Genomic DNA, 25,918 nt, shown 5'->3' with positions numbered 1-25,918 from the left:
GAAATTGCCAGATCTAAGTAGATTGGGGGAAAGAGGTTGAATCTGTTTGTCTCAATTTCCTCCCAGCGTTACCCAGAAACAAAATAGTTTAGTGACATGATATTTAAAAAAAGCATGTTCCTTTAAAAAAATATAACAAGCCTTCTCTGGAAGTCGGTTGCCCCCCCCCCCTTTTTTTTTTTTTTTGCTTTTTCATTTTCATGCTTGTTGCCCCACTTGTACCCGTTTTATTATATCAGATGTTTTTATTCATCTGGAGGAATGCAGTTAAAGAGGTCACATCATATAATCACGATGGTATTTCCACTTATTGAAAGCTATATATTTCTTTTTAATTTAAATGCTGAAAAATGTTGTGGGATTATTACAGCTCAGATGTGGAAATCAATGGAATTTATTATCAAGGGCTATCTAATCTCTACAGCTAATACAAGACTTCACAGCTATTGATTACAGGTGAAGGATACACAAACTGTTAATCATGCATGGAGGCTGCAGAATAAACATTCCACCAGATAAACCGAAAAATAATTGCCGATAGCGCAGTTATATCTTTGTCTCTTTACTTTGTCTCTGCACCAGGGAGAGATTTTGCATGTGCTAAAATAGGTGCTTTAAAAATTAGCTAAATATATTAACGATCCTCAGGTTGCTACTGAAACAATTCTCCATCTGCTAAGTAGCTGTGTAATAACATAGGGATTTATTTGAGCCCCACACTTTATGTAGACAGATAAACCCCCAAAGGATGTCAAAATCCCATAGTATAAAGAAATGTAAAGCTGTAAAGTTATTTCACATCTTTAATTTATTAAAAGACTTTGCATTCTTCTCCTGAAATAAATATAACACAGTATAATTGTTTCACACCTGTAATTTATTAAAGTACACAGTTTCTGTCTCACCCCCTGTATGTTTATATACACTATCTATAGATAATAGATCTCTATTGTAGAAATGGCTCAATTTTTCTGTCTGAAGTAATTGATTACAGAGTTACTATGGAAATGCTGTAAGACTTGTGAGTGATCCCTATCCGAAGCATGATGTACAGGTAGTCCTTGACTTAGCAACCCCAATTGAGCCCAAAATTTCTGTTGTTAAGTGAGACACTTGTTAAAAGAGTTTTGCCCCAAACTTTCTTGCCATATTTGGTAAGTGAATCTGGCTTCCCTATTGACTTCGCTTGTCAGAAGGTTGTAAAAGATGATCACAGGATCTTGGGACACTGAATCATCATAAATATGAGTCAGTTTCTAACTGTCTGAATTTTGATTATGTGATCGTGGGGAAGCTGCAACAGTCATAAATGTGAAAAATGGTCATAAGTGTGAAAACAGTTGTAAGTCACTTTTTTTCCAGTGCAGTTGTAACTTTGAACAGTCACTAAACAAACTTGTTGTAAATCGAGCACTAGCTGTATAGACTATCTGCATCTAAAAAGCTGATCTTCAGAAACATTGTCTTAAAAAATTGATGGGACCCAACATAAGCAGTATCGTGATGAAAGACCTTGATATAGTCAAGAGGGAATGTTGTAGATACAGTAGAAGGGAACTTGTGTAAGTTCCCTGGGATAAGGAGAACTCATATTCTAATTCAAATTAGATATGTACTTTGCAAACAGTTACTTTAATTTATATGCAGCACATTGTTTACAATCCATTAAGCTCGATGAATACTGTTATTTCCCCAATATACTGAATGAAGGGTACAGCTACATTACTTCTGTGTAATTTGTTTTATGGCAATTTGAGTTGAATATACCAAGAGAAACATATGGACTGGAATACTTAAGATAGCTGAATGATGAAACAAAGATAGGGTCAACAATGAAAAGGTGTTCAATAAACTTGAAGTTAATATGCAGCAAGTGATTGTTTTAATCAGTGCAGGGATGTTGTATAAATAGAATAGTATGCAAGGAAAAAAGTGATGGTGTAAAGTTAATAGTTTTAGTGAAATCTAAAAAAATACATTGAGGTATTTTTCCTTTTCTTCTTTCTTTGTTTCTTTAACTATTTCTTACTCTCATTTTACACCATGCCCAGTTGTGGGAGTCAAATAATTTAAAAACCGGTTCTCTGCCCTAATGACCAGCTGAGTGGCTCAGTAGTCATGTGACTGGGTGGGCGTGGCCAACTCAACATCACTCACGTCGATGGGCGCTTAATAAGGGTTAACCGGAAAGGCTGTTTCTGTAAGCAGGACAATAAAGATTATTTATTAAGAAACAACACATAATGTTTCTTTCCTGCCTTCCTTACAGGATTAGCCCTCTAAAGTGTAAAAAAACAAAATGAGATTTCTTCCAGCAACCAGTTCTCCAAACTGCTTAGAAATTTAATAACCAGTTCTCCCAGATAGGTGCGAACTGGCTGAATCCCACCACTGACCTTGCCCCACTTGCTTACCCCAAAATCATGTATATGATATGTCACAAATATTATTTTTCTTTCTGACTGCATACATAAATACTACACTAATTTTTCATTTGAGCTTGTGGCTCAAATGTTGCTGGTATAAGTCAGAAGAAGAGCACAATTAGCATCTTCTGGTTAAATGCCAGAATCTTTTAAACTTTTATTAAGAAATTATTATACATATGCATTTCAAAATACAGTCAAAGAAAAAAAACTTTAAAAAGAAAGAAAAAGAAGAAAGAAAAAAAGAAGTTACAAAAATTTTAAGACAGAAAACATGAAGAGGAATATAAAAAAAAATAGCTTAGTAGATATACATAAAACATTCCCTTCCTCCCTCCCTCCCTTCCTCTCTCTCTCAGATTACATCATAATTCCCTTCTTGCTATAACCTATTCTGTCTAATCATCAAAACCATATGTCACAAAATCATTTTCTTTTTTGTGCAAAAAGTTCACAAGGGCTTTCCAGTCATTGATAAATATCAGTAATGACTTTTGGGTAATCAAAGAAGTCAGTTCGGTCATCTCAGCAAATTCCCTCAATGTTTCCATCCGCTTTCCACCATTCCTCCATGAGTTGGAAATGCTGAATCTTTCTATCTTTGTGCATATAATGTTCTTGCCAAAGTAATCATACATTGAAACAATCTTCCATGACTCTTTTCAAAGTGTTTACTAATTTGTCCTAAACACAAAAGTTCTAGATTTAATTGACTATTAATCTTTAAAATACTCTGCATCAATGTATATATTTAATTCCATTTTTAAGCTTTCTTAATATTCACTAAGCACTATAGAATGTCAATTATTATTCTTCCCATGTCCCACATATATTTGAAATGCATTATAGATAGCAATAGCAATAGCAATAGTTAGGCTTATATACCGCTTCATAGGGCTTTCAGCCCTCTCTAAGCGGTTTACAGAGTCAGCATATTGCCCCCAACAACAATCTGGGTCCTCATTTTACCCACCTCGGAAGGATGGAAGGCTGAGTCAACCTTGAGCCTGGTGGGATTTGAACAGCCAAACTGCTGAACTGCAGTGCTGCATTTAACCACTGAGTCACCTCAGCTCCTCAACTATCCTAGATAGTTTCTCTGGCATCATAGAACAATAATGCACCATTCTGTGATTTACTTGGAAGTCCACAAAAATTCTGGCATTTACAAATTTTTATAAAAATTGTTAAATGACAGAATTTTTGTTCAGTTCCAAGTGATCACCAACTTATTTAGGTAAAACTTCACTGTTAGACTCTAAATGCAGATTGACCTACAAAATCAGCCAAAATATTATATGTATACTGTATATAGATTATATATACATATAACTGTACTTCCATCAGCAGATACTGCCTTTGCATGAGAAGCTATGAACTTCTCCGTTCTCTCTTGGGTGGTTTTTTCACCTTTATATTCTGTGCCATCTCTACCTCTTTTCTGTGTTTTACTGCTTGGGTGATTTGTATTGCTGTTTAGAACGTAGCTGCATTTACATTCAGATGAAAGCAGCTAGGCACACCAAGTATGAACTCAATTATTGGAATGATATCTATTTTTTTATTGTATTTGTGTCTCTCTGCAATCAAAATGCTCTCGGTGGTTAAAGTGATATAAAGAGAAACAGAGTAAATCATCCAAACTAAATAAAAATAAAATAACCATTCAAAAATAAAAGCAGAGATGGCTCAATTAGGTTGGAATACCCTCTCCAACACTTACATTTTCAGCATCTTTCCGAAGAAAGTCAGGGAGGGAGACGGCCAGGTCTCCACAGGGAAACGGTTTCAGAGAACCAGTGCTACTACTGAGAGGCAGTGACTTCAAGCTTTAACTCTTTCTAGCTCCCCAAAATTGGACACTCTGGGAAATTTACTCTTGAGATGATCAAATGCCGTGATGGTGAAACTATGGCACGTCTGCCAGAGGTGGCACAAAGCACCCTCTGTGTGGGCACGTGGGCTGTTTCCTCAGTTCAGCTCCGCTGCGCATGTGTGCGCACCTCCCACTGGCCAGCTGGTCTTTGGGTCTCTGCTGCACATGTGTAGGGGGTGGGGCATGTGTATGTGTTTTTTTCCTAATGTGCATGCGCAGGGAGTGGGACGCATGCATGTGGGTCGCACACCCACTGCATTTTGGGGGTTGCTTTGAGCAGAATCACTGACCCAATGCATTGGACCAATCCTGTTTGGAGCAAGTCATCCTGAAGATCCCAAAGTGCCAAGCCATAAATAACTTTATTGGTCAGAGAGATTTCCATCAAAAGCTAATTGATAGCCGGTTGAGGATCGATAGCACGATGTAACATGTTCACAATTATCAATTAATACATGAGGTTCTGCATTCTAGAGGAACTGCAGTACAGGGAGTCCTCGACTTACAATGGTTCATTTATTGAACCTTTAAAGTTACGACGACGCTGAAAAAAATGATTTATGGCCGTTTTTCACATTTACAACCATTGCAGCATCTCCATGGTCACATGATCAAACCTCAGGAGCTTGGCAGCTCACTCATATTTATGATGATTGCATTGTCCCTGGGTCATGTGATCCCCTTTGGTAACCTTCGGACAAGCAATGGGGAAGCCAGGCTCACCTAACCACCATGTTACTGACTTAACAATGGCAGTGACTCACTTAAGAACTGTGGCAAGAAATGTTGTAAAATGGGGCAAAACTCACTTAACCAATGTCTCACTTAGCAACAGAAATTTTCTGTGGAAGATGACCTGTATACAAGTAGTCTTTAAAGGCAGCCTTGGGAAAAAGGAATTGCAGCAGTCTAACTGCAGTAGTAAATCTCTGTTGCAAAGTCTACTTTCCCCAGGTAAGGCCCCAACTGACACACTAGTCAAAGTTGCCATGGCCTCTATCTGCTCTACTAGCTGAAATGCTGAATCTAGACATTCCAGACAGTCCCTGCTCTCTGTCTGGAATGAAATGCCTTCCCTGAGTTTTTACTTGCCTGCCCCCCACCCTGTTTCAAAGGGCCCTAAAGACCTCAGTTTTTAGCCTTGCCTTTGGCAAAACATGTTGAAGATCCCTTTTCTTCTTTTTCTTTGTCCCCATCTGAACTTATTACCCTTGTTATCCCTTTGTTCTCATCGGAATTTGTTCTTTTTAGTTTTGCTTTTGCTATCTTATGTTAATGCTTCTTTATGTTAATGCTTTTTTGTTATCTTATGTTAATGAGTTGCCAGGAGTCATTCAACGCATAGATTATCATCATAGGCCTGTGGGGAAGATGTTTCAAATGGGTCCCTGCTGTATGTACCTCATAGATACCCCAGATATCAATTCATGTCAATCTGCATCAAGTCATCATCTGATGTGGTGAAGGAAGTATCAATTGGCTTAATTGACAGACAAAAAACTAGTTGGCCATGCTGCACTGTATTTGTACTGAAAATAATGCCATTCACGAAGTAAAATAATAGTATTAAAACAGTTTTGGAGAAGAGAGTAGCCAGCTTTGTAAATTAGTTTAAGATTTGAACCAGAGACTTCCTGACATGCAGTTCTCTTTCTTGGTCACAAGGTTATATTGCCTTTTTAAAAGAGTGCATGTTCCTTACTCTCCCTTGTATGCTAAGTAGCCATCAAAGAAGCAGGGAAACAATATACTTTAAAGAGTGGCCCAGTTATGCAATCTTTAAATGACTCCTGACTGTCTCAAAATTTAGGAGCAGGAGAATAAAAAGGGAGGGAAATGACTGAAGACCCCAAGTATTTATGCTATTCCTTTTGTCAGCCTCCTTTGCCATTTCTATTAAATTTGTCTCATTGTTTTCAATTTCACGGAGACAAATATGTGTTATCTACCAAGCAGAAAAGCCACTTCCCTTTATTTCAAATAAATGGAACCGAAATTGTGTGTTGTGATCAACCTATGAGATGTTTGTTGAAAAAAAAACAATGGCAAAGCACTTGTCATGCTTGAATGTTCTGTTCTTGTGTACTGCTTTGAGAAATAGCCTTTTTGTCACACAGGCGTGGTAACATATTCTGTTTTTCTTTGATTGACAGCGGGTAATGCATTTTATCATTAAAATTGGTTTCAAGGAAATGCGTGTTGCTCTCTGCTTTTCCTATTTAACGATGGACCTTTTGTTTAGAAAACAGTCTCTGAACAAAAGTTGGTAATCTCTACAAGTAGACCCAGATACTGGCCTGTCATGTCAGCTATTTCTTATCAAGTGCTAAAGAAACAGAATTTCCTTTTAGCTGTTATCTTTTGTTAAATCATTCGGCTGCTTTAAGTTGGCTTGGGGATCAACAACTTTGCCGTCTTTCTTCTGTTTACTCTTTTAAAAATCTTTTTATCCACTTGTCTATTAATAACCTTTGGTTTTTTTTAAAAAAAATATATGATCGTGGAAAACTAGGTCTCGTTCAGTAGTACACATAAAACATTATATAGGGAAACTCATAAATAGTCTTTGTGCAACATTAAAACTTTTAAGTTTGAATTAATAAATGGAGAGATGTATACAATAGAACAAGAGTGTTGTTCTGAAAGCCCAGGGGCCGGATCTGGCCCATGGGCTGTTTACCGTATTTTTCAGAGTATAAGACGCACCTTTTTCCCCTCAAAAAAAGAGGGTGACAATCTGGATGTGTTTTATACACTGAATATAGCATTTTGGGCCTACCAAAACCCCGCCCCCTTTGCAAAAATGGACGTGCAGAGGGTTTGGGAGGCTTGCAGAGTGCAAAAACATTTTTTAAAAATTTACCTCTTCAAAATCATGGTGCGTTTTATACTCCGGTGTGTCTTATAGTCTTAAAAATATGGTACATCTGTTCCATGGGGCTGCCCTGAAAACAACAAAGGACTGACCCATGGTGCTCTGCAAATGAAAATGGAGATCGGGAGAGCCACATGTAGCCTCCTGAGCTCTGTTTTCATGGCAGAGAATTGGAGGAGGCCATCACAGCTAAGGTGACCAGATGTCCCGCTTTTGGCAGGACAGCCACGGTTTTGCACAATTTGTCATGCGTCCCGCGGCATTCTTAAAAAGTCCTGATTTTTAAAAAAAATTTATCTTTACCAATGTAAAGAGGCTGCAAGGCCATGGCAGATACGGGCCGCCAGCGGGTCTTACTGATTTTCTAGGATACATACAAGTTGCCCACTATGTCCTCCATATTCAGGGAGAGACACTCGCTCCTGCACAGCACGATCACGCCTCAGGTTTTCAAAGCCACACTCTTGATTGGCTCGCAAACGGCTGGACGGTATTTTGTCCCTTCTGTCTCCCCGTTGCTCAGAAAAGCAACTTTGGGAAGGTCCTTTGCTAGCAGGCAAGTTCTAGGACGCGTGCCGCCACCAAAGGACCTTCCCGGAGTTGCTTTTCTGAGCAACGGGAAGACAGAAGGGACAAAGTACTGTCCGTTTTCCCCGTGCCATGAGAGCAGGAAGACTAGGACATGGATCTCCTCTAGGATCCAACCTGGGAGAGAAGCAGCAGAGAAAGGTAAACCAGCATTTTATATTTTATTTGCTTTATTTGCTTTTGGCCCGAGCGGGGCAGGGAAGACACCTTGCCAGAGGCTGCTAGAGAACTCTTTCCAAAGAGATGGTTTGGGAACTGGGCAGGCAAGATTGGAGCAGGCAGGCGGGGAGTGCACTTGCTCCCCTTTCCCATGGCCCGCCTTTTCCCATGGAGCCTGTGGACGCGGCTGCTGGCTATGCAGGTGGCCTGGAGGAAAGCCCTGAACCTCCTGGCATGGACCTGGCATTGGAGATCCGCATTTCCAAAGCGTAGCATTATTTCACTCCTCTCCCATTTTCTAGGGGGGGAGCTACGAGAAGCGGGTGGTGGCCACTTGGGGAATATTTGTGTCCCCGGGAGATCTGCTCTTCCCACCTCCGAAGGGGAGGCCAGGTGTGGGAGAGAGCGCTAATGATAATGACCGATTCTCTCCTCTTTCTGCGGGTTTGGGGGGGGAGAGAAGGTAATTGCAGAGCCTGGACTGAAGTTAGGTGGCTGACTCACTACAAGAAGCGGTGACCATTATTTGGAGGAAGAAAAAGCGTAGCCATGCAATGGAGATTCGCTCTTTCAGAACCTGCATCATCTTTTTTTTTCCAATTTTAAAAAAAAGCCTTTTAAACATTCTTATTCCTAAAGGCAAAAAAACCCCATGAGGCTTGCTGGACAATGGAGCAGAGGTGACGTGTGAGGGGGAGGTGGGGTGCCATGGTGGGGGGAGATGTTGCTGAAATAATTTGATCTGTCAGGAACTCAGAGGTGGGAGGAAGGTCAGTGGGAAGCCTTTGCCAGCCCGACGCCCGCCGTAGGTCTGAAGTTGCTTTCCTTTCTACTGAAGCAACAGATGTTTCCTTGCTTAACATCTCGCCGTTTTTCACATTGGGGCAGGCTGCAAGAGGGAGTGAGTGAAGACCTTTTCCGGATTGCTGGTGGTGGAGGTGTGGGCCCATCACCCCCGCTCAGCAAAGCAAGCCCGGGGAAGTCCTTTGCGCCGGCTAGAAAAGATCTTCACTCACTCCCTCTTGCAGCATGCCCCGATGCAAAAAACGCTGAGATCGGTGCACTTGGGGCTGCTGCTGCTGCGACGTCCAGGGAGGCTCCGCTGGTCTGGAACCCATTTGTGGGAGGAGGGATCCCCCTCATGTTAGTCGTCTTCCTGGATGGTCTGGTAAGGAGATAGAAAAGGTTTTTCTCCAGTCCCAGGTGTCAGCTTCTTGGCTTCAGTATCTCTTTCCAGCTTCTTTTGTTGAGCCTGTAATTAAGGTTCTTTTTTATGTCTTAGGAAAGATCACCTGGTTAAAAAGAAGGAAGAGGCTCAGCTGGTCCGGAGCCCATCTGCAGGTTGGGAGGGAGGGAGAGACAGACAGAAAGACAGACAGACAGAGACACAAAAAGACACACACGCAACACACACAGAGTGAGTGATTGAATGAGTGAGAGACAGACAGGCAGGCAGGCAGGCAGGCAGACACACACACATATACACACAGAGTGACAGGGAGAGAGGAAGGGTGGGGAGAGAGATAGAGAGATAGAGAGAGAAGGAGGGAGAGAGACAGAGAGACACACACACAGAGTGAGTGATTAAGTGAGTGAGTGAGTGAGTGAGAGACAGACAGGCAGACACACACCCACACACACACATACAGACAGAGTGACAGAGAGAGAGGAAGGGAGGGGAGAGAGATAGATAGAGAGGGAGGGAGAGAGCTTTCAATTTGTAACCTGGCTGTTTTTGCCTGCTCTCAAAAAGATGAGCAGGGTTGAACCTGGCTAATAATTGGAGGGGAACCCACATGGGAATCTCAGTACTGTATATTTAATAGGAAAATATTAAAAATTGTCCAAAAGCAACAATGACAATTTCCATTCTACTGCTAAGAAAATTACGATACATCAATAAAATTATAGGAGCTGAGTTTAACTCAAGAGAAACTTTTCTAAAGGTGGACAGTTATATAACAATTCCACAATTCTGAAAGAACAAGCTTGTTCTATATGAAATTTAATGCTACAGCAGAATGAAGTAACACTGAAGATAAGTGCAGGTAGTCCTCAATGCTCGACCACAATTGAGCCCAAAATTTATGTTGTTAAGTGAGAAATGTATTGAGTTTTGCCCCGTTTTACAATTTTTCTTGCCACATTTGTTAAGTGAATCATTGCAGTTAAATTAGTAACATGGTTGTTGAGTGAATCTGCTTTCCCAATTCTTTGCTTGTCAGAGGGTCGCGAAAGGGAATCACATGACTCCGGAAAACTGCAACTGTCATAAATCTGTGTCAGTTGCCAAGCACCCAAATGGAAACCATGTGACTATGGGGATGCTGCAATGGTCATAAGTGTGAAAACAGTAGAAGTCCTTTTTCTGTGCCGTTGTAACTTTGAACTGTCACTAAATGAACTGTTGTATATTGAGGACTGCCTACATTACATTTAATTTTTTAAAAATAGCCAATAATTTATATCCTTGAATAAGACTGTATTTAATTCATATAATTATATTTTATGACTATTTACATAGAGATAAATCTTACTAATTATTATGCTTATAAACCAAGGCAGAGGAACTTGTCCTATACTCCCTTTCACAGCAACATTCCCTTGGAAGTAGATTAACTTGGGACCTAATGAGGTAAAGGCATCTGGAGTGAGTTGGTAGTTAAATGACTACATTTTATTTCTTCATAGCTTCACTATCATGGCAAACAGGTCTATTGGTAAACTGCAAACATTTTGCTAATTGGTGCCATTTTTAAGAAAATATACACAGGATTGAAGTACTAAGAAATTTTTTATTAGAACTCCAATAAGATAATACTGCATTATGTTTTTATTTTTGTTTATTTAAAGTGACAAGTAATGTGAAATTAATCTCATCAGACAATACATATTTAATTCCCATGGTATGGCAAACATTAATACTAGATTTGTTACTTGTATCTCATTAGAATATAAAATACATATTTTGGTGGAGGGACTTGTATAGAAATTTTAAATATTTACAAATGAAAGACACAAGACTATTTTGAAGTATTTAAAAGCAAGTCATCCTCCAAAATTCATGACATAGCCCTCCTAACAGGACCCTTTTAAAAAAACAAATATATAAGTATTATTGTTGTACACAGAAAAATGTACAAAATGTTTGAAAATCATAAAATGACATCATAAAGCAGTTTGTCATTGTCAGTAAGAATACTTTGTCACTGTGCACACAACTGTACTGCTAATATTGAAGAATACTGTGTCTCACATATTCCTGTGAAATACCAAGATTGGCAGCATCTCCCTTTGAGTGATTTAATTGCCCTGAATCAATTCATCAGCTTGATGATGTTATTGCAACATTCACTTCATTTTTGATCATACAAATCAGCTCTTTCTGGTTCACCATATTTATATTTTTGGCCCAGCAATAATTATACTTACGGTAACATAATCATCACCATAAAGAAGCTGCTTTCAGCAGTGAATTTCAGTTGAAGCGACTTCAGCACTCAAAAATTCAGTTGTGGCACGTTGCTTAAAGCATGCTTGAGAACCTGTCACAGCCTTCCATTTCACAAACAATAGTAACCCAATATTTTTTCAAAACTACTTCTCAACAATCAAAACAAAACAATGTTTCAACATTTCTAACCTTTTATGGCAATTGACAACCTCGGAGCCATTATTTTTCACTCAATCCTTACACTATGTAAGTGGAGATCAAATAAATACAACAGGCAGGAGGGTGGCAAGGGTGATAATTCTAAGGAAAAAAATGCCTGGGTCAACATTAATTTGAGAAACAGCTATGATCCTGCCATGAGATGCTAGTACAGCATTTCTTTGGTGTTTTACACAATCCATGTTCAGCTGACACGTGTATTACATTTGCCTGTTTTGCCCACTTTGAGCCATCCACTAACACACTGGTAAACTCCACACAACACTGATCCAAGATAGCATAGTGTGAGAACAGAGCGCACTGCTATTTATGCAAAGCAGGTTGATGCGTCCCTCAATTAAATCGAGTTTGACACCCCTGCAATAGATGGAACTATCATGGAACTATCCTTTTCAGAGTAAAAAAATGGGCTTTTTATTTCTGTCATGGTGGGATTCACATTCTTTGATAGACTTGATTAGTGGGATGCCATGCGGCAGATTAAGAACCATTGATATGAAATAATAATTCTGTTTTCTCAGCCAATAAAGATTTTGTCAGAAAGCATAACCATCATGCACTCATCTATTATATGTATTTCTGTCATCTGGGAGAAACGGATTTTTCTCTTCTCTCAACTTCATAAGTATAATTAATTTGGGTTCTGTTATGAAGATATTTAATCAATTATCTGTTGGAAGCTGTTAAAAGAAATGCACATGATGACTAAATTAAAAGGAAAACAAAAATGGGTACAGCACAACTCACCCTATGTAAAAATTGATATGCAGGCAAACTGTATCCCATGGGCCATCAGAAGTGCGATTTTTTCAGCTGTTTCATGAGAAACAACTTAAGTTGTCAGGAGAGTATAACAGAAGTCTCCAGTTCAGTTTTCTTCTGCATGGCAATACATTATTAAATAGAAACTCACAACTTTCTGATTTTTTTTTCACCAGTTATACTTAGAATTTACTTTACTTCTTATGATATCTCTTACCCAGCTCATAGGGGAATTACATTCCAGATTTAGAATTGTTTCAATGCTATTAATTTGTAAAAATCCAAATATAGGATTCATAAATGTTTATTCCTTTCCATAATTATAGCATTGGCTGCTTGCTTATATGGTTCAAGGCAAGCTGACATTATGTTGTTATTTAAAAAAATATTTTATAGATATATTTATTTTTATTGGAGACTGTCAGAGTTGTATAAGAGGAGCTTGGGTAATAGTATTGAATTTTTCCTCTTTCTTCTGTCTCTTCTGGCCATGAAAATGTAACTTTTGGAAAGAAGCCATTTTGCCAGTGGGAGAAAAGAACTTATTTAATTCCGTCTTCCAGGTAGAAACCACATTAGGAAAACTATATACACATGCACACAGACAATCTTATTGCAGTTAAAATATTACAAATGTATGATGGCTATCCTTGCATGGATTAGATCCCACTTGCTCAGTTGCAAGTAAGGTTCTACATTTAGGCAAGAAAAACAAAATGCACAGGTACTGTATAGGTGGTACCTTGCTCAATAGTAGTAACTGTGAGAGGGATCTTGGAATCATAGTGGACAACCATTTAAATATGAGCCAGCAGTGTGCAGCAGCTGCCAAAAAAGCCAACACTGTTTTAGGCTGAATAAACAAAGGGATAAAATCAAGATCATGTGAAGTGTTAATACCCCTTTATAATTCTTTGGTAAGGCCACACTTGGAATACAGCATCCAGTTTTGGTCGCCACGATGTAGAAAAGATGTGGAGACTCTAGAAAGAGTACAGAGAAGAGCAACAAGGATGATTAGGGGACTGGAGACTAAAACATATGAAGAACTGTTTCAGGAACTGGGTATGTCTAGTTTAATGAAAAGAAGGACTAGGGGAGACATAATAGCAGTGTTCCAATATCTCAGGGGTTGCCACAAAGAAGAGGGAGTCAAAAGCACCTGAGGGTAGAACAAGAAGCAATGGATGGAAAGTAATCAAGGAGAGAAGCAACTTAGAACTGAGGAGAAATTTCCTGACAGTTAGAACAATTAATCAGTGGAACAGCTTGTCTCCAGAAGTTGTGAATGCTCCAACACTGGAAGTCTTTAAGAAGATGTTGGATAACCATTTGTCTAAAGTGGTGTAGGATTTCCTGCCTAGGCAGGGTGTTGGACTAGAAGATCTCCAAGGTCCCTTCAAAGTTATTTATGGGTTGACACCTTGGAATCTTCAGGATGACTTGCTCCAAACAGGATTGGTCCAATGCATTAGGTCAGTAATTCTGCCCAAAGCATGTGTATGCGCACAAACTCCCAAAATGCAATGTGCGTGCAACCCACATGCATGCATCCCACTCCCTGTGCATGCACATTAGGGAAAAAATACATACACACGCCCCATCCCCTGCACATGTGCGGCAGAGACCCAAAGGCCAGCTGGCTGGTGGGAGGTGCGCACACATGTGCAGCAGAGCTGAACTGAGGAAACAGCCTACGTGCCCACAGAGAGGACGCTTCGTGCCACCTCTGGCATACATGCCATAGTTTCACCATCACAGCATTAGATCATCAGACTTGGAAACAAGCTTAGATCTTCCTCTGAGCCCTTAGTTTATTTGGTTGCCCCATTCAAAAATGATCTGACTGTCTTACAATCAGCAGGCACTTTCATATGCTACATGGAATCATATTGGATAGCCCCAAAATCCTTGGAGATGCTGGCATTTTAAAATAAACTTATCTTTAATTTTGGAGTTTGGTGCATCTAAGGTTGTTGCTAAACCTATAATCAACTGGATGTGCCCTTGGGAGGAAGAATTTTTACATGCAGAAGAGATGCAATAAACTACTGAATAATTAGGTAATGCTCTAGGCTTTCAAACATTAATGTCTCGGTGTATAGGAAGTTTGAAAAACATAGCAATGAGTTAAGCATCTCTGCACAGAAGATAATATGTTAGCAAAGTATGTTTTGAATTTAATTAGAATTTTTGATCGGGGAGTATGTGAAAAAGTAAGTTCTGAAAAGATGAGAATAATAAAAACAATGCCCTGATAACTTTGGGAAATTTAGCTTGCCTCTTAGCTGGAATTAAATTGTAAGAAGGCTCAGCCAGTGGTCTATAGGGCAGAGAAGCCCTAAAGAGTAATATCTGGGATGGGTTCATTCTCCTCCTCTTTCAGATGAAATTATTCTTAATGAGATGCAATTAAATTTTTTCAGATGTACTAAACAAAATAGCCACCTCTTCTCAAGAAACAGTTATTAGATTACTGTCCATTGAGGCTTTGTGGCTAGAGGTTTTTGCAGTGCCCCAGTTTAAAGCAATTGGATCTGATCTCTCAGGACCCTGTTATGGATGTTCTTCAGAGTAGAAAACAAAATTGCACATCAAAGCATCATTTTCAGCAGCAGTGGGACAGCAGGCAGAGTTTTACCAATGCTAGAAAGAAATAGAACTGACTTTAATGATCAGAAAACGGTTAGTCTTTGCTAATGATGAATTGATCAATACAAAACTGATTTGTCAGTCCTTTCTCCCCCATTTTCCAGAAGTAGAAAATGCTTTATGTCTTTGTCTGCCATGTTTTTGCACGGCAGTGGGGGCTTCCCATTTTGACACCCCACTCCCACTCACCCCTTCACCCCATTGCTTCCCAAAACTGCCCTTACTTTCAGAGTAAAACACACTCAAACATTAAATGACGTTTTAAAAAAAACCTTTCAGGACGAGGGGGGGGCTTCCCATTTTGACACCCCACCTACACTCACTTCCCATCTGGTACAGCCCTACTCCTCGCCCTCTCTGATAGGCCCATCCACCCGGCTCTCCACTCAGCACCCACAGTGAGTTGTCCCTGCAGTGAATTTGCAGTATTGAGATGTCCTGCAAAGAGATGGCGGCAGCAAGCTGACAGCAATGTCATCAGTGGTGAGAAGGACTCCCCCTGCTGGCCGTGTTGAGCTAGTGGTGTCGAGTTATCATAGAACCTCTCTGAAATGTGCTGCCTCCTTTCTGAGAAGCTGTGTGCTGCTGACAACGTTCCTGGCTCCACAGTTCTCCTTCAGCTGCACACTTCATCTCACCCAGGGGGAGTAGCACCCCAACTGTGAGTTTATTGTCTTTCTATTCCACCCAGAGTTGCATTTTTTTAAAACTGTGCAGCTATTCGAATCCGTAAAGAAACTTAATAAATGTCTTGGGAATGTCTCTTCTGAGATTTAATCAGGAAGAAACTTCTTATTTGGCTTTAGCAAGCTACTTTCTTTACCCCAAAATGTGTGGGTGCTGCCAATCTGACAGTTTCTTCATGGTCATTACACAATAATACCAAACAGGCTGAAATTTTCTTGTCTCCTCCTATAATTGCTTGCTTAGCCAAATATTCTATAGTGGAGTAAAGGGCAATAAACAACGGCACGCTCTTAAATAAGAACTATTTTCTACCCAAAGGAATTAGAATGTGTTTTTGTTGGGCTAAACTATGATAGATTACTACTTGTTTAGCATGATCAATTTCTAATCCTGCCTCAGTTAATAGCACTTGCTGAAAAGTTGTTTTTTTAACAAGGCAGGTATAGAATATAGGATGCTGGTAAGGACCAAAAAATGGGATATATCCCAGTATAAAAGGATACAAGGATATTAATGTTAATATCAGTTAATAGCAGTATTAATCTTAATTAATATTACTATTAACTAATACCAATATCCTAGTATTAATGAAGAAAAGCATATTTTAAAAGTTAAAATTATAGAAGGCATTAAGGTATGCATAGTAGAGTCAAGTATATATTTTGGTGAAAGTTATCCTGCTACCAAGAACAAGTGATTCCCATATAATTAACGAATCTCTCAGTTACTATTTGCACACTTGCTTAACTGTCAAAAACACTTGCCAAACATACCTGGGGTAGGTACCTTTCTGCTAAATGTGTCATTGTATTGCTAGGTTCTTGCAATCATCCATGCAAATAAACAGGTTGAGTATGTTTGAGAATCACTTAGGTCACAAGTTATAGAAAAAGTCTCTTTTAACATTATTTAAATTATGGCTTTGCTAAAGTATGGAGACTGCACACACTTTGATCCTGTTGGGGGTTCAATCTAGAGGGGAGTGGAGAATAAATCAGATTATACCTCCATGAGAAACCCTTAACTCTAGGATAGGAAGGGCCCTTTGAGTTCTTTTATGCTCATATTTTCTTTGAGAATTACAATAGTAAAAAAAGGCATATGCCTTTACTACTCATTAGTAATTGGAGATATTTTTTTATGCCTGGAAGTGGTTACCAAGAAAATGATGACCTATGCAAAGATAAGTAAATACATTTTGTATGCTCCTTTCATGTTGCTAATATTACACTCAGTATCCTATCCCATATTTTTCATTTAAAACTTCAAGACATTAAGGTTTATCTTATTTAATCTGCATTCCATTTTTGGAACACTTAAACAACGGCAATAGCACTTAGACTTATATATCACTTCATAGTACTTACAGCCCTCTGTAAATGGTTTACAGAGTCAGCATATTGCCCCCAACAATCTGGATCCTCATTTTACCAACCTTGGAAGGATGGAAGTTTGAGTCAACCTTGAGCAGGATTGAATTGCTGGCAATTGGCAGAATTAACCTGCAATACTGTTTTCTAACCACTATGCCACCACAACTTCTTCATTAAGGCATCTAATGAGAGCTATTTTGGTAATGATAGATGGATGGATGGATGGATGGATGGATGGATGGGTGGGTGGGTGGGTGGGTGGGTGGATCTCTTCATAAAGTAAATCAGTGATAGCTCAAATCATCATTAATTCAACTCAAAAGATTGCTGAACAGGAATGATGTGAAGAACATGTTATGACTCTATGAGCTAACATCCTCCCAACTCTTGCTCAAGTCTGTTTGTTGAATTCGAATCTCTGATTTGAAGTTGATGAAAACAAGATTATTATTGCTGACGTATTCATCACTGTTCTCATTTATTATACTGTCTTTTAACCAGAAGAGTAAAATCTAGCCCAGATTGGGGGGGGGGGGGAATACCCATAATGGAAGCTGATAATTGAGAGGAGGGCGGGGTGGCGGGAATCTAAATACAGCATAACTTTTGAATTGTGAAAAATACATTCATCCAGCAATCTCTCTACTGAATCAAGAAATAGAGGCTTGTATTAGCTTGTATGCTTGAACAGATTTCACAGAGACCCCGCTTGACTTGCTGTTTGCTTAGTTGAGATTTTTAATTTGTTTGATTAGTATTTTAAAAGCCTATGAAAATTTGTGAATGAATATACGTGTGTGTGTTTGTGTGTGTGTGTATTTTCAAGGACTCATACACAATGAATATTCAAATTATGTCTGAATCTGTCATCCTGATCTGAGAGTAGTGCCAAGAAATAATAATTTTACTAATGTAAATAAATGTAGTGGTGTATAGACTTTCAAATGTGGCTCCAGCATGTATACTCATGGTCATGACTCCCATTTTGCAGTCATTTTAATTAAGTCAGACTATAAAGTTAGTCTTGCATGGGGGATAAATACACTGGGGAGATGATGAAAGATTGATGGCTACCCAGGCAGTAAAACAAGTAACTCTGATATTTTCTAACAAAATTGAGATCTATGTACACACCATCGGTAAAGCTTGGGTGATAGTGCATATTTTAGATATCTTGTTAGTTTATTTGGGGAATCGAGGAAGGGGTCTGATGTTAGCTATTTCAAAGTGATTTTCCATTTTAGTTTTTCAGCTTCTTGCTGTGGCTGAATAGCAAGGGTACTCAAGTCATAAATTTTAATTAATATCTGTATCATTTTGGTTACTGCTAGCTTAGCAGAGCAATTAGTGTAATTAGTAAACAGCATAGCTTGGTGGCATGATAAATCACAGTTAGGAGCACATTGTCTCTTCACCAGGATGATGTATTATCCAATTTGCTCAAATTTTAATGTGTGCCCAAGGAAATCACAAAATAAAAAGAAGCATTCCAACAGCTGGTGGCAGTCTTTGGTGGCTCTTGGTCAGTCTTCTGTCAGTCTTCCCAAATATTCTTAATTAGTCAAAAATGTCTGCTAATTAAACATTTCATTTTTAACACTCGTGGATGTTATGAAGAACTTATACAAAAGTGACAGGAAGAGAATGAAATTTTGTGACAAGAGAAATGTAAGTTTGCACAATGGCCATCTTGTAGACCCCCATCTACCAGTAAGAGGCATGCAAATCAGATTTCAGTATGTAATAGAAGAACTGCAAAATAAAATGGTCCATGGAAATTATTTATTGTGTGTTTGAATTAAAAAAGCACTACCATCTATTATAATAGATTTGATAAATATTGTATTCATTATATTTATCGTCCTCACCATCTCATCGTGGTCATGAGGACCTAAGGAGCTGAAGAAGATTCAAGCACTTTGGTGAATAGTGGCCACAGGTGTGGAACTAAATCATGTGTCTAATACCTTACTGGCCACATGACTTAGCAACAATTGTGTCAGTCTTCCTTCCAGAACTTGGGACTGGAACAGACACTGCACCATCTGCACCCATTCTTGGACTGGGAGGCCTTGTTCACAGTCATCCATACCTTTAGTCACTTCCTATTTGGATTACTCTGCGTGCAGCTGTCCCTGAAGACAGTTCAGAAACTGCAATTGGTTTAAAATACAGCAGCATAAACAGTTTTGGGTGCCCCATGGATCATCCAAAGAATACCACTGCTGCATGAGCTGCACTGGCTTCCAGTTGCTTTTTACCTTCCCCTACCCCACCCCCAAGATGCTTTATGGCCTTTAAAGCCCTACATTGCATAGAGCCAGGTTATTTGACACTTCCTAAGGGTATTTAAAGGGACACGGTGACTCAGTGGCTAAGATCCTGAGCTTGTCAATCAGAAAAGTCAGCAGATTGGCAGTTCAAATCCCTAGCACCGCATCATGCAATGAGCTCCCATTACTTGTCCCAGTTTCTGCCAACCTAGCAGTTTGAAAGCATGGAAAAAAATGCAAGTAAAAAAATAGGGACCACCTTTGGTGGGAAGTAACAGTGTTCCATGCGCCTTTGTTGTTTAGTCATGCTGGCCACATGACCACGGAGACGTCTTTGGACAACGCTGGCTCTTCGGCTTTGAAACGGAGATGAGCACCGCCCCCTTGAGTTGGGAGCAACTAGCACATATGTGTGAGGGGAACCTTTAACTTTAAGGGTATCTGCTCATACCTCTAGGTTAGATAACGTGGATGCACTCCAGGTGCCCTTCCTTAAATGGGACTTTGGAAGTGCACCTTGTTGGTGGCCACTCCAGTCCTCTGAAATAGCCTCCTACGAGAAATCAGAGGGATCCTTACACTTTTAGCTTTCTGGAGAGCTAGTTCTTTCCCCAAACATTGGGCTGGAGTGGAGAGATCGAATTATAAGAATGTTTGATCTGGTGCCTGGAGGGAAAAGTAAATTTAATTATGTTCTATGGATTGTTGTGAGCCTCCTAGCATGATTGAATGAGGTAGGTAGAGATAAATGCGATAACCTCTATAAACAAGAAAAAATATTTGAGACATCGTTTTATGCATACATTCTCTGGCCTAATATTTTGTGTGTTGTTAATGTGATGATGTTATATTCTGTATTTTAGAGCCTATGAGAACACCCAAGACTTTAAAAATTGCAGAAATCCAGGCACGTCGTATTGCTGTGGATTGGGAATCCCTGGGTTACAACATCACTCGCTGCCATACCTTCAATGTTACCATCTGCTACCATTATTTCCATGGCCATAATGAAAGCAAGGCTGACTGCTTGGACATGGATCCCAAAGCACCACAGCATGTTGTGAATCACCTGCCTCCTTACACAAATGTGAGCCTCAAAATGATTTTGACAAACCCCGAAGGGCGGAAAGAGAGCGAGGAGACCATTATTCAGACAGACGAAGATGGTATGTTCAGCTTTATTCTTTAGCATGGTTGGTTACTGTGATGTGTGGCTCTCCCACCTCTAGTATTCAATATTTCAAATACCTTACAAATTAAAAAAAATGTCATTTGAAGACAATATTTACTGTATGTAAATATTGCAATGTAAATACCTTGAATCTAGGTTTTTTAAAAATCTTTCTTTTGAAGTAATGTAGTCATAAAGCTCCAAATCACATGACCACACCATACCTACAGTTGTTGTTAAGTAAATCTGTGGTTGTTAACACAATGTCCCCATGACTAAGGTGACCAGACGTCCCACTTTTGCGGGACAGTCACGATTTTTCAAAATTTGTCCCATGTCCCACGGCATGTTGAAAAAGTCCCAATTTTCCAAAAGAAAGAAAAGACGCCGAATCATCAATTTTAAAAAGGACGCTGTTAAAAAAAAACATTATTTCTCTGAAGTGTCGTTCCCAATGTGGCCTTAGAGGGCAGTGGTTTCCTTCCCTCTGCTCGGCTCACTCACAGCGCCCAATGAGGGGCGAGGCTCCCTCTTGTCCTGCGTGTGCATGCGCTGATGTGTGATGTTTTTGCAACTGCCGTCCGGCGGCCTCAGACAAGGGGGTTTTTCGGCAGTGGCAGCACGGTGAGGAGGAGGCTCTTCCAAACCCGATCATATCTCCCTTCCTTTCAATCTGGTTGCTTTTGTCTGGTCTCCTTTTGGCAAGGGGGGGGGGGGCGGGAGGGGAGAAAAGATCTGTCATTTTCCTTCCTTTAAAAAAAAGGGGGGGAAACCCAGGATTTATTGCAAATAAAGAAATCCACCCCAAATGGATCGGGAGGCAGGATGGGCAGGGGAGAGTGGGAATTAGGGGAAAGGGGGATTTTCCTCCTGTGCCTTGGATTTCATTTATTTTTTTATTTTTTTAAAAGCTGCTTTTCTTGTATTTCTTTTGCTTGTTTGTTTGGTTGAGGGGGGGGATGAGTGAAAAAAAAAGAGAGAGAGATCTGGGAGCTTGAATTGGTGTGGCTGGAATTGGGGCTGCGGGATGGGGAGGGCAGTGTCTGTGTGTATAATTTGGAAGAGGCAGGTGGATGGAGGAGATATCCTTCTCTCCGCTGCTCTTCTCTCGTCTCCTTCTGTCAGATGGGGTTGGGAGTGGGTGGGTGGGTTTAGATTTAGATTTAGATTTTATTAACATTTGTAGGCCGCCCTTTTCCCTGAGGGGACTCAGGGCGGCTCACATAAAATCAGGGAGGGGAAGTACAAACAGTAACATAGACACATATAATAAAAGTAATAAGCAACATACATTCATCATTCGGGAGGGGCAACTATCCTTGTCCCCAGGCCTGACGGGCTAGCCAGTTCTTGAGGGCTGTGCGGAAGGCCTGGACGGTGGTGACGGTGCGGAAGGCCTGGACGGTGGGGGCGTACGATCTCCTCTTAATTTTTTAATCTATCCCTTTCCTACCTTGTGAACTCCGATCCTCCTTCCCTCCCCCGTCCCCCTTCCTCTTCCTTCCCCATGCCGCCCTGGGATCCAGTTAGGAGAGCCCGTGTGGCTAAATTAAATCTCGGGTCCCTCTTTTTTGAAGAGGAGGTGGGGCGATGGCCATGAAACCGAGGAATAATATGAATAATCTAAAGGACGAGGAGGTTAACCTGTTCCAGCCAATGCCTGTTGGCGGGGGTGGAAAGGAGAGAGAAGGGGGTGTTTGCTCAGGCTGGGATCCCTACAGCGGATTCCCTTCCCATCGCCAATGTTAAAAACACCGGTCCGGGAAAGCTTTAGCAGCTGCGGACTTCAGATCAGGCTGGTCGGGGTTGGTCTTATTTTGGCTGGGTTGGGGGGGAAAGAAACAGTGAATCGATCCTCATATGAAATGAAGTTAATTCACCGATCGGGCTCTGGATCCCAACACACAGCCAAAATTGGGATTTCTATATTCCCTCCTCCTTCCCTGGGATGGGGTGGAAGTTGCAGCTGTTGTGGGTGGCAGCTGTACTGGGGTTGGGATTGGAGGCATGTTTGCTCGGGAGGAAGCCTGGCACGGTGGGGCCAGGTAGCCTAGGTAGGGAGAGGCAAAAGGGAAACTGGGTTTAAAGAGGGGAGTTAATATTGGGGTTGGCTCAACCTCCAGCCCCCGCAGGATTGGTCAAAGCCCATGACTGCACCTTGTGAATTCCTCTCATTTTCCAATTGACTTGGCTTATTGGAAGCTGGCAATGAAGGTTGAAAATGACAATCATATCCCAGCACAATACTGGGACCATGATAATTGCATGATATTATCATCATTGCTAAGCTCCCAAATCACAATCTCATGACCCCAGGGAAGCTGTGAAAGCCACAACTTCAAGGGATGGTTGGGAGTCTCCTCATTCTGCATTGTTGTAATTTTGAATGGTTCCCTGAATGCATGATTGCTAAGTAAGGCTACCTGCATGTAATTTTATGCTAGTCTAGTCTCTCAGTAATTACAACTGCATACACTGAGATTGCTGACTTAAAATAATCTTCATTTAATTCTGCTTACAATATAGCTTTATTTATCACATTTGAGGAAAAATAAAGATGCTTTAAATGTTTACAAAGCTCATTAGTGATTATCTTTATGAATCTTAATTTCAAGCTAATTAAAACAAAATTAAATATTCATAATTAAATGGAAATGATAATATATGAAAGTAGCTTAATTTCATATTGTTGAGTTTGTAACCCAACTGAATATACACATTGCAAATATGCATTTTAAAACTGTTGTACACAGATTTTCACATTGTATACCTCTGTGAAATCCAGTCGGGGTATCTTATTAACATCCTCAGAGAAGCGCAGTAGAATTGCTTTTTTGGAATAAATTCCAAAAAGTTGAGCATCAAGAGATTTCAACTAAAGTTAATGTAGTGCCCAGAGAGACAAATCAGAATTTTAAAGTTGAAAACCAAAAGTAAACAGTGAAATGCATTGATTATGATTTATAGCAATGTCTGTTTCAGTAAATCTATGGTACACAACTTCCAGAAGTCCAAACTACCTAGAAATGTTAACATAACAGGAAAAAAAGAGAAGCAGCTCTGAAATGTAGTTTGTCTGACTGTAATACAATTATTGATATCTCCCATAATGGTTTGATATGGTATGCAACAGCTAGAGTAATAGAGAATATGGACAGATGGAGATGTATAATTTGTAAATCTGGGTTGAAATTAAAAGATTTTAAAATAACTTTTACATGTATTTCAGTGTTTATGATCCACACAGTATATGACTTTGTGAAAGAACAATTACAGTTTATGAGATTAAAGCAAGCTAGACAGCCTACTGCTAGTAGTCAGTACTGACTGATAGCTATGTCCTACATCCTGAATCAATGCAACAGCATGCTTATAATTATCAATTATTTGGTGGAAAAGAAACAAAATGGCCCAGTGACTCATGTTCTCTTTAAGACTTTCTCTGGATTTCTGGTTGGCCACTGTGGAAACAGGTTGCGAGAGTTAGATTATTAACCAGCAGGGCTTTTATTCTTAACTGGAATGTCGTACTTCAATAAAATTTCCAAATGCAGTGGTTTTATATTAATGATAAAGTGCCATAAAAGAATTTCATAATCCCCAGGAAGCACTATTTTACTTTTATTAACTGAAAGTGAGTGACAGTCATTCAACTGGGACAAAGTTGACAGTTGTTCTGAGATAAGCCACTGAAATATACTCAGAAACATACTGACACTTGGGTCTCTTTCAGTTTATTCCACATGTGTCATCATATATAACAGGGGTCTTCAACCTCCAGCCTGTGGCCCACTACTGGGCCATGTCCTGTTCAAAGCCATGCCACGCAAGTGGTGCATAAGCGTGTGCACACGAAGCTCTACTCACATGAGCAGCGGGCGCACACGAATTTCTATTTGCGCAAGCAGTGGGCACTTGCATTCGGACAAAATGGAGCTGTTCTGAGGTGTGCATACACACCAGACACTCACATGGATCTATTCCGTCTCCCCATTCCAAGCTGGAAAGGTTGGGGACCACTGATATGTAGTATTTTTAAAATCACTGAATTTCATGGAGGAAGTAACATCATTTCCCGTATCCCAAATTGATCAAAACAAGTAATCAGTAGCAAAGGGAAATGATGATCATTGCCCCTCATTCTAATTGATTCCCCTGTTCTTCTATATGTATGATTGACTCAGTGGTGGGTTTCAATTTTTTTTTACTACTGGTTCTATGGGCGCGGCATGGCTTGGTGGGCATAGCTTGGTAGGTGTGGCAGTGGAAGAAAAATGCCAATTCCCACTACAGACGAAGTTTACTATAATATCCACATTCTCTTCTGATCAGCTGGGACTCGGGAGGCAGAGAATAGATGGGGATGGGGCCAGTCAGAGGTGGTATTTACCAGTTCTCCAAACTACTCAAAATTTCTGCTACTGGTTCTCCAGAACTTGTCAGAACCTGCTGAATACCATCTCTGGATTGACTTCCAGTGACTTCCTCAGGCAGAGAAAGCAGAACTAAATGAAACTAAAACAATTTATTCTTTCCTTGGTTATAGAGGGACATTTGTGTCTGTGTGAATGCAAAACAGAAACAGTTGCTTCAAAACTATGAACCATTCATTTTGTGAATGAATGGGAGACATAGTTCAAGTCCTTGGATGGTTGATACCTGAGAAGGTTGACAATGGACATACTTGTTTGTGAACTCTTGGGTTTTTTTACATAAACTTGAATGCATCTGACAATTCATCTCCTGGGTTATTCATAGCATTTATCCTGATTATATAGGGTCCACTTATTTCACATTGTGCTCACCTAGTTGTCACAGTAAAACTATCAATGCATGATGCAATGAAGGGCTTTGTTTTTCAGCCAGATTGTCACCGAGTCTGGCAGTGATTAAGGCTGAGCGAGAGTGACTGGCCCAAGGCACACACTTGGCTTCTGTGCCTAGTGGAAGGCCAGAAATGGATCTCTGTGCACCTAATCCACCAGCTTAACCATATACCTTACTAGCTCTCACTTAATCTCCTGGGTACAGGATCAAAATGTCTTTAAGTTGTGTGTCTGCATTCTTCCAATATTTTTTCTCTTAATGTACTTTGTGGCTGGAGGCTATTTTACATTACCTATCCATATCTATTATTTATGCCTCACAGTTTATAGTAAACAAAGGTGTATCTACCCTGTACTGTTGTGCTGTTTTCCATCCTTTTAATATTCACTGGCAAAATATTTGAATGTCAAAAGGTAGAACATGAGCCAGCTACAAATTCTTTTCCCCATATCCATGTAAATGGAGAAATATGGGGAAATACATAAATGATCTGCAGACAGAGCATTGCCAACTCCAGCTACTTAAAAACTTCTGATTGATATCCCTACAAATTTTGTAATACAAATGTGGAACTAC

At 39.9% G+C, this 25,918-nt stretch overlaps 1 protein-coding gene across 5 annotated transcripts in view; it reads left to right on the top strand.

The window, feature by feature from the left end:
• PTPRK (protein tyrosine phosphatase receptor type K) overlaps window positions 1-25,918 on the top strand; it is a 434,312-nt gene that overhangs the window by 289,442 nt on the left and 118,952 nt on the right. For all 5 annotated transcript variants that reach the window (XM_032215027.1, XM_032215025.1, XM_032215026.1 and 2 more), the window contains exon 8: window positions 20,208-20,510. In XM_032215027.1, the coding sequence (XP_032070918.1) occupies window positions 20,208-20,510 (303 nt within the window). The remainder of the gene's footprint in view (window positions 1-20,207; window positions 20,511-25,918) is intronic.

Source organism: Thamnophis elegans, chromosome 4 (genome assembly GCF_009769535.1).
Source record: "Thamnophis elegans isolate rThaEle1 chromosome 4, rThaEle1.pri, whole genome shotgun sequence".
In the NCBI taxonomy this organism is placed as follows: Eukaryota; Metazoa; Chordata; class Lepidosauria; order Squamata; family Colubridae; genus Thamnophis; species Thamnophis elegans.
The sequence above is the reverse complement of the archived record's forward strand: the minus strand, read 5'-3'. Positions and strand labels throughout refer to the sequence as shown.